The 9979-nt window shown below is 33.7% G+C and overlaps 1 protein-coding gene across 1 annotated transcript; it reads right to left on the reverse strand.

Moving 5' to 3' along the window:
- Nucleotides 1-286: 286 nt before the first annotated feature.
- Nucleotides 287-9356, reverse strand: LOC136812399 (carbonic anhydrase 1-like). The gene is made up of 7 exons (XM_067068890.1): nucleotides 9236-9356; nucleotides 8556-8597; nucleotides 6512-6745; nucleotides 3271-3368; nucleotides 2936-3010; nucleotides 2538-2765; nucleotides 287-1774 (listed from the first exon to the last, which is right to left on the reverse strand). The coding sequence occupies exons 1-7, from the start codon at nucleotides 9291-9293 to the stop codon at nucleotides 1565-1567; spliced, it is 945 nt and encodes a 314-aa protein (XP_066924991.1). The 5' UTR covers nucleotides 9294-9356; the 3' UTR covers nucleotides 287-1564.
- Between the last annotated feature and the right edge of the window lie 623 nt (nucleotides 9357-9979).

Genomic DNA, 9979 nt, shown 5'->3' on the forward strand with positions numbered 1-9979 from the left:
GATGACATACTTTTGGATGAGTAATACCTTATGGATGGCCGAAGAAAATACCTACTAAATTTTAATCTTTTTAACAGTACTTATTTGCTGACTTACAATGATGAATTTCAGGATACAATACTGTGTTACAGCATTTATATGTCTTTTATTTTATAATCCCTTTTGGCTGGATCTGGGACCATAAAAAATAAAATTTTCAGGATGAGATATCTTGCCCTTGGCACTTAAGGGGTTAAATGAAACTAATTTTCATTTGCCATTTGGAATTGAAAAACAAAATGTAAAATAAAATTGTTTTCGGAAAAGTTTTTTAGTTCAATTAAGATACTTGTTTACAATAGATAACAAAAAAAGAATTAAAGGATGAATGGAATATGTTTTTGAACCTTTTAAGATATTTTTTTAAGATTCAATTGCTTGATTCGTTAAATTCAAACGCTTTATGCCTGGATTTTTTTTTCTCCAGAGGTCCTGTACATAGAGGGATAAAATATTTTACAATTCCTTTTAACTTCCACTAAAATAGAGAGAGGAAAAATTTGAGAAATTTGAGAGGCTATCTCAAAATACAATGGAATGCAATACAGTACGTCTTAAAAAAAGAGGGCCGCCGACTTTAAAGAGAAATTATTTTTAAGTTTTTCATAGCTCGATAATAATAATTTTTGCAGTATTCTAAAGATCGAGCTTACTAAAAATATAATTTTTATTTAAAATTGTTATCAAGATAACGAGTATCAATTGAATTTAAATCCGATCTTTTGATATATCCAGTTAACTGCTCGTTAAAACATTAAGAACATATCAATAGCTGAAAATCTTGAATTTTAAGCGTAATTTTTTTCGGAAAGAAAAATTAAAATCCTATCTTATTGTAAATAATACAAAACTTAAAAAATTATGGCACTTTGAAGTCGGCGGCCCTCTTTTTTTGTTTAGGTCGCACTGTAGTTATATAATTACAATATCACAATAATAATATTACAATACAATACTTTAAATTAAATAGAAAAAAATAAATTTTAATCATCAATGAAAATCCCAAAGTATTATCGAATTCATGGCTTTAAAATACTATTATTAGTCAACATAATACAACAATTTACAATGCAATTGATACAAAAGTAACTGCACAAAAAAACATGATTTTAAAGTCAAATTGCTTGACTATCAGATGCATGCATTGCTTTGAAAAAAAATAGAATACCTTAGATGTCTAAATACAACATTTTACAATATTATTACATACATAAGGCTCTTTGTTTATTTTGCAAAAACAAAATATTACTTGCGCTACTGCATTAAAAACACAGAAAATTCATTCCAATTCTTATTCATCTCTTAAAAGTCAAAACATTGCAAACTTTCGGGTCGTTAAAATGTAATTTTAGAAAGAGGACATTCTATTGTTTAATTGGACAATTAAATGACGTTGCGTGCGCTCTTTTGTTTTAATGATTGGTTTAGAAAAGTGCAAAATTTTTACTTTATCAGTATTTTTTAAACAGCAATTCAGACCTCGCTAAAAAGCGTCAATCTGGGTTTATATAAAAGAAGAACAATATTACATTTTCATCATAAATGAAAATCCCACAGCCAGTGCCATTACCATATTGAAGAAACTTGCGATCGAGGAAACGCTTCCAGATGATGATTCGTTCAAGTCGAAGTTACTTTGAACGGTACGACCGTTGATAGGCTGTGGCGGTCGGTAGTTGTCGGACATTGAAGTTTTTTCGTCAGCACTTGCCAACAATTTTCTGAATTCCTCGAGCTGTTGATGACAAAGTAAATAAGTATTCTGAGGTCCCAAATAATAGAGGGTCCTACGACAAACACTGGTGGATCTAAAACAATAGAGCAACCACGTCGAGAAATATAATGGAGTGCAATCCTCGTAAAAAGATACTGTAAGTCAATTAAAAGTCACTCCATCGTATTTCTTCGACGTAGTCTTAAAGCACCTATGAAAAAGGGGGCAAACTTTTTGGAAAAAAATATGGGGGATAGGGTTGACAGGATTAAATTGAATAATAAGAATAAAACCATGGGGTATTGAGCAACTCTTTCTATGAATAGTAGTAGCTTAGTTACACTTTTAAACTCCCACATCAGTAATGGTTGCCTTGAATCTATTTTTTTCTATAGTTTTCAAAGATGCGTATTATGCGCAGGCAAAAAAGTGCAGTCGTGCGAGAACAAGTATTTCACGGGGAAGAAAAACTGTATTCCTTTCTGCTACAGTTGGTCACGACAGCAGGTCAAATTTTTACTTTCGCTATAGAATAGCCTTCCTTAAATATCAATACGCTAGGGGAAAATTTGCTTTTTAGAAAGGAAAAATCCATATTTCATCCCTTTTGATGTAAAATGTTATTGTTTTGACGTCTGTTAGACGTTGTTTTGTTGTCTTTCCGACGTTGTGAACGTCTGATTGACGTCGAAACAACATCGCGTGGTTTGACGTATTTTCAAAATATTTTTGGCATCTGATAGACATCGAAATAACGTTATATGCTTTTTAAAAGGACTCTTACCTGAACTTCATTGACGTGACTTATCTTGCTGCTGACAAGATACTTGACAATCTCAGAGCAAGGCGGAGTCGTAAAAGATCCATAGTACATGTAATATTTTTCAGCTGCTTGATCTATCAATAAATCTTCCAGGAGGAAGGCAGGTATGTTATCTGTTTGACCGACTTTCTTGGCTTTCAGCAAATTATTGACGATGGAATCTAGTTTGGCATTTCTGGTGTCCTTAACCTAGGGAGATATGAATTGGTTGATTTCTGCTTTTGTTTACATGGAGACCAAAAATTAAGATTCAGACGATCAATGGTAAACTATTTTATCAGGGCGTCCTTTATGGCAATTTCATTAATTCTCCTCTATCTTGTTCTAGATTAATAATAATGCTAGATGAAATATCATACCTCAAACAATTGAGCCCAAATCAACATACGATCAGTTGTTGCAGATTCATCAACGTTGAGAAGGACAAGATGGAGCTAAACAAATAAATATTCTTCATATTAAAAATAAATCATGACAAAGAAGAATAAAAAATAATAAAAATAATAATAATAATGTAAAATTGGCATTATTTCATCATGCCATTATGGTAACTAAATAAATTACCAAAAATAAAATACAAAATTTGGCTTTATTTTTTATTTGTCATCAACCTTAGCATTTGAATCTAAAGGGAAAGCTGCGAAATTTTATCATTTTGGAAAGTTAGGAGCAAAGGCCGGTAAATATATGGTACCTCTAATGGATATTCTTTGCCATCAATTGTATGCTCTGATCCTTTTTTACTGTCGCTTCCCCAATGAAAATGTAGCGATGAGAATCTGTACGCAGAGTCTAAGTTTGGGGAAGGAAGGAAAATAGAAAACAAATAAATGAATTTAGGAGACTGTTTCAATCATTATAATGAAACCACAAAAGGGAAGTTATCGTTACCAGGAAGATACCATAGTCAGTGGCTACCTGGCAAGGGGTGCAGGGGGTGCAGTGCATCCCCTAAAAATATCTGAGAGGGGTGCCAAAAGAGTTTTTCAAGGGGGCACCAAAATTTCGTTGATGTTTAATTGGGCGATTTGGCGTGCCCTTCCACACGTTAATAGCGCCTTTTATAAAGTGTAACGTTAATCTTTTTCACCTGCGGCGCTTTTTTTATTCTGTGCTCTTGCATCCTTTTTCTTGAGTTTTTCCGAAACTGCTACCAACATTGAATCGCGAAAAGCCGAAGAAAGAGAAGTGTTGTGTGTATCCACCAGGAGTTGAAGAGGATGCTCGCCCCAAAAGAGAGAGAACCAAAAAAGATCGAAACTTGTTAGTACACGCTGTAGTTTTTGTGGTCTTATGCTGACTAACTTTCTCCTTTTTGGGTGCTCTTTTAAGGGGGTTCGTCCCGATCGGAAATGCTGATTTCAAAGTTGACGTTGAACGACTACCCATAGGTTGACTTTTACTTTTGGGGAATCTTTTTTGTCATTAGGGGATTTCCCTATCCGCCACAAGCAGTTATTTGCCGCACCCAAATTAAAGGAAATTTAACAAAGCTCGCCGTAAGCGCTCGCCGTTTGTGATCAAAGTGACTTTTAAGACTGAAGATATGTTGACCTTTTGGAACAAGGCAAAAAATTGAAATCTTGAGCATAATTTGTACTTTTGTCAGCCAAAATGCAAACAAAAACTTTAAACGTGATTTTCTCGATTTTTTTTAGAAACTCTGCAGAAGACAGGCCCTCAAGCATTCAACCTTTTGACTTGAAATTGAGATATTCTTTATATCCATAAAACGGAGGTTCCCTATAATTTTCTATTAGAGATAACAAAAATGACGTCACTGTGAGCATTTGATTTTTTTATTAATTTTGACGAATCAGTAATTGTGCACTAAAAATGGCATAGCTCAGCGAAAAACGACTCAATGTCTTAGAAGTTTGTAATGAACATCGAGCATTTGATCTACAACACTCATGCAAAATTTGAAATCGATCAGATAAAAATTGCGGCCTATATTTTCTGCAGAGTGCAGCCCTGTAAATGGCTTATAAATCATGCTCAAAGTAAATTTGAGAAATTGGAAAATTTTTTGGAAAATTTTTTATTTTTACTTTGAGAAGTTTCATTTGACCAAAAATTAAGTTATTAGGACCAATAATGGGCTCTTCCAGAAAAAATCCGTTCATGGGGGGGGGGTGGAGGATATATTATTTTTTTCATGAATTACCCCTGGACACGGGTTATACCCTGGACAAACATCAAATCAACCCCGTGGAAACAAAAAATTACCCCTGGACATTGCAATCTTTTGGTATTTTTTCAATACCCCTGGACAATTCATCCTCCACCCCCCATGAACGGATTTTTTCTGGAAGAGCCCAATGACCGTTTTAGCGTTTTTGGTGGGGAACCACCTTAGGCTTTTTTGACCTTTCTCACACCACAAGTTTTTGTCTGCGGCGCCAAAATTACAAAGAACCCCGTTTTTTATTCTCGTGCCCCTTATTCCTGCCTCTTTTAGCCATTGATCTTTAATGGACAGTAAAGTAAGACCAGCGGTGCAAAAGCTTAACTCTTTCAGTACCGCCCAGCCAAATTTGATCATTTTTGAACGATACTTTCGTCTGCCGGTAATTTTTATTGAGGATTTAATTCGAAAGGTGGCGCGCTGAAAATATAGCCCTTGAAAAGAGCCTTCCAAGGAACCCAAACACGATCTATTTTGCTTCAGCCAAAGCCAAGAAAATCGCATTTGAAGTTTGCGCATCGCCACTTTAAAAAAACCTGAAAGTTACGTTTCCCACGGTACTGAAGGAGTTAAACATTATCAGGTAATTTTTCTGAGAAAATTTAAGAAAACAAAAATGAGGACCAAATCGCCTTATTACCCATAAATTAAAATCCCTAGGAAAATAAAAGAAATTTGTCCAAAAAAAGGCTAAACTGCGAAAATTAAAACCCGCGAAAATTCCAGAATGGAAAAAACCTGCGAAATGCAATTTTTCGGATATTTTTTTCGACCGCGAAAATTAGTTCCAATAAGGTAGGTACAAAATTTCAATTTCAAGTATCAACAGCTCATGTATTTTATTTGAGGGGCTTTACATTTGGTGCTAAATCAATATAATATGGGGGTTTTTAGATGGATTAAAAGTTGAAAGTTGAAAATTTTTCCGTCGGTGCAAACCATGGTTGCGTCTTCCTGTCCAGAAAACTTACAAATTACAAGGAAATATAAATCAAGTTATCATTACTACAATCTTCGTATAAATAAAAATTCCAAGTTTCTTAACTCAAAGATTCCGGGTGTTAATTTCAACCAATCACTGCTCTTACAGTTTTAATATTTTCACTTAATGATGCAGGGTGCAAATAAGGACAAAAAATACCAGGGGCGCCAATTTCATAGTTTGCACCCCCCCCCCCCCGAGAAAATTAACCCAGGTCGCTACTTTTCTTCGCAAAACACCTCCAAAGATGCCTATGGAAAAGCAGCGATTAGCAATTTTTAACATCGAAAGCCTCAAGGAGGGATTGAACTATCGAACTCGTAAACCTCCTATCCTAGGCTCAACGCTTTTACCACTCGGCCACGGATCCATTAGATACTTCTCTAACGTAACCATCGTAACCATCATTGTTAAACGGTTATCTTGTACACAAAACGCTCAAAAAATATCCAGTGAATACAAGCCGTGTTTTAAACGTCTTAAAGGTGTCTTTTGTATGTTGGTGAATGGAAACGATGGTTAGAGGATCCAAACTACATTTTTGGTTTCTTGCTATGTATATTGAACACAAGCCTTATTTGAAACGTTTTAAAGTAGTCTTCTCCAAGACTACTTTAACACTAGACGTCTTTGAAATGTCTTAAGGACTTAAGTTCTTTTGTACTTTATCAATGTCTCTGAGACCTCTTAAAGACGTCTTTTGTATGTTATGGATATTTCTAAGACGTGTTAAAGACGTGCTGTGTTTACTGGAATGATACTCACCGCCATGCACAATGTAAATTGGGATTTTGGAAGTATCTTGGCCAGTGAGGGTTACATAGAATGCTGCACCGTAGTTACTGATCGTGTAGTTGAATTGATTGGCTTTTTTTAAGAAGCTTGCTCCCCGGATATCCTTCAGTTTTGGGTTGTACACGACGTCTGCAGTTTTGATGTCAATCGGTGCTTGGCTTGATCCTCCACATTTCGGATATGTTTTAGCCCAATGTTGAGGTCCTTGAAAATATCATTTTGAGCGTCGATTAAAAATTGGACAATGAACTAGATTTTTAGTTCATAAGGTGTTCAAAAAAGTCTTTTGGATACTTAATGGATTTTTAAAACTCCTCATGCTAACTGAAATAAATATTGGTGAGCGTAAGAACTAAAATTTTCGTGGAAAACAAAGAATCCAAATTGATAAAAAAAAGAGTTTTTGTCTTTTGTATGTAGCTAAAACATTCAAATTTTCAGTGAAACAGTAATTTCTTTAATTGCAAATATTTTGCTACACAACCAAAGTTTTAAGAGTGTTTGGTTTTTTATTGTTAATAAAACTATTTAAGAAATGACGGGGTAATATATTAGCACGATTCGAGCTGAAGAAGTAGATTTGTGTAAAATGGGTTATTTTAAAAAGCATGGTACCCCAATTGGTGCACCAATTGGGGTACTTGTTGGGTATCACTTTCTGTCCTTAATTTTGTTAAATGACACTTAATTTCCTTATAATATGGTGCTACAATCTTTCATTGCTGATTTGATAAAGTTAGATTTAAGATTGTCACAAAACTTTTGTCACAATTGCCGTTTTCCGACACAAAGTGAAAATCTACTGCTTTTTTATTAAATTAGCTGCCATCTTGCTTTTTTCCTTTCCTACTACAAAAATTTACAGACCAGAATAAGTAAGACCAGAATAAATTCAGTAACCAAACCAAACAGTATTGCAATCCAGTAACCAACATCATATTATAGCTTCAAATCAGGAGAATTGTAAGGTACTGGCTAGTAACATCTTGTTGATATCTTTTCTTTTTACATGTCAGAATGCTGACAAAAAATGACACTTTCTTGCAAAAATATTTAAAAAATATTGAAATATAATAATCGTAAGTCAAATTCCTCCAAAAAGATTTATTATACTGAAAGTGATGCTCATTGTACAAAAGGATACAAATTGACAGTCATTTTAGCCTTGGAAAATCTGTAGAGATGCTTTTAGAGCAAGAAAAGCAGTGACATTTTCTTTTGTCATTTTTATCACTAAATTAGCAATTTCTACCAAAAATTTTGCTGACATCATAAAATACAATAGTTCTAAGGTTACCTTGATTAAGAATTACATATATACTCAATATGATGCAGGAAATATAATTGGATATGAATTGACAGTAGGAAGTAGTCTTTGATTCTCTAAAACACGTGTTTTAAAGCAAACGAGCATAAACACATATTATATTATTTGTATTACATGTTATTATTACATGTATTAATTATATCTCTCTACATTTAGTTTTAAAAGTGTATGTTATTCTTTTTCTCACGATTTAATTCTGGTCAGTAAATTAAATGGGTACCCCAATGAGTACCCCAATTGGTGCACCAATAGGGGTACCATGCTTTTTAAAATAACCCAGTAGATTTTAATGATCATGGCTTTTGCACACTTACTTAACCTTTTCAACTATTTTTCTGGAAAAAGTATTCAAACTAAATACGACGATGACGTAAATAACAAAATTTTGAAACAATATTTTTTTTGATCAGCGGTATTTAAAAGCGAAACGTATCATTATCAAAAATCTTAAAATCTTAATTTTTTAAAAAGATGAATCACAAAATACGGAAAGCTTCACCCTCTGCTAAAATCCTTGTCCGTTTTAAAGATATACTTGTGTAGAAATTCAAGGGGTTACGCACGAAACGAGTCTCGTGTTCGCACTATCAGGAGAATTATATAAAGTATACATTTATCATTATGTCAGACTTCATCTCTCAGTTTTTTAAAGATATTTACAATACTTTAAACAAAATACCAACTTACCAATTGGTGAATTGGGGTCAAAGCTCCATTTATTCAGATAATCTAAAGATAATAGCACGTAAGTATGTAGCAATTAGTAGTACAAATAGAAATGCATTTCCATTGTATTGTGATTGGGCTGGTATTTTAAGGTGTAATTCCTGCCATTAAATCTCAATGTTTTCAGCATACATTAGTTTACAAAATCTAAAGTAAAGCAACCACGATGATCTAACGCCCGTCTTACGTATCTATCCAAGTAAACATAAGACGTCTTACTTACTCGTGGAACAATGCTTGACAAAAGGTTGTAGACAATTGAAATTTAAGTGAAAAATGATGAGAAATAGAGCAAAATGACTCTTCAATATGTGTCTGAAAGGGAATGGAAATTAAGAGAAACACTTTTGAAGTCGTTGCATTGCTTTTGAATTGCTTTTGAGGGAACCACAAGCAAAAAATCAGCGTTTTGATACTGGTGTAAGCCAGTTAATCAAGCCCTTGTGGTTTGCCCTTGCGGTTAGACTGCAGTGGGTGACTTTTAAAGACTTTGGAAAGGTTTGGAAAGCACCCAGAACTTGTTTTTGATCGATATTGAAGTATTTTGCAAATATTGCAGAAGTCTACAAAATTTTTGTCCAGCATTGAATAACATTTAAAAGACGTCGAATCTCGAATGGATTACATAAAGTAAATTGTACCTTGAGCAGCAACATTATTGCAAATAACCATCAAGACAAAGAAAATGATTGTTTCCATTTTGATGCTCGTTATATTCCTTATGAGATGTAGATTTTAAACAACGCAAGGTGTCTGTTTTCTTTTTATGAAAAATAATTAAATACAATTCATAATTAAAGTACTTTTCAAATTAGCCGTCAGTAAATTTTCAATTGCGTATTGCTATCCAATTCCAAATCTATCAAAAGTAATACACAATTGAAAATGTCAGCTAATTTGAAAAGCACTTTATTACAGTATTGAAAAAGTACTAGCTGTTTGCACAGCGTCACACGCTGCAAGTTCCGATCCAGAAGATCGCTTTATTCAAAATTTAACTTGATTTACCAACGCCTTTTTTTATATTCATTGTTTCAAATTTTCAAAATATGCTGAATGTGTACTACATTCAAAGTTCTCAGGAATTAAAGATGAAGTTGCAATGCATTTGTCTACCTCAATGAAAATTATACTGCAAAGAAACCATATATCAAAATTTCCTAGCTACCGTGGCTAAACATTCGAAGGTGACTTTGAAAAACCTTGAATAGGTTCGAAAATGTTTGAAATGCTCAAATCTTCAAAATTTGCTTTCGAAAAATTTGAATGAAAATGAAGAAAGATTGACAAATTTTCCAAAAGATCTTCAGTGACTGAAAAATCTTCTTTGTTAACAAAACGAAGGAGCACTGAAATTTTGAAAGCACAGACAAAATACGGGTATT

Source organism: Clytia hemisphaerica, unplaced genomic scaffold (genome assembly GCF_902728285.1).
Source record: "Clytia hemisphaerica strain Z4C2 unplaced genomic scaffold, Clytia hemisphaerica genome assembly, whole genome shotgun sequence".
Lineage (NCBI taxonomy): Eukaryota > Metazoa > Cnidaria > Hydrozoa > Leptothecata > Clytiidae > Clytia > Clytia hemisphaerica.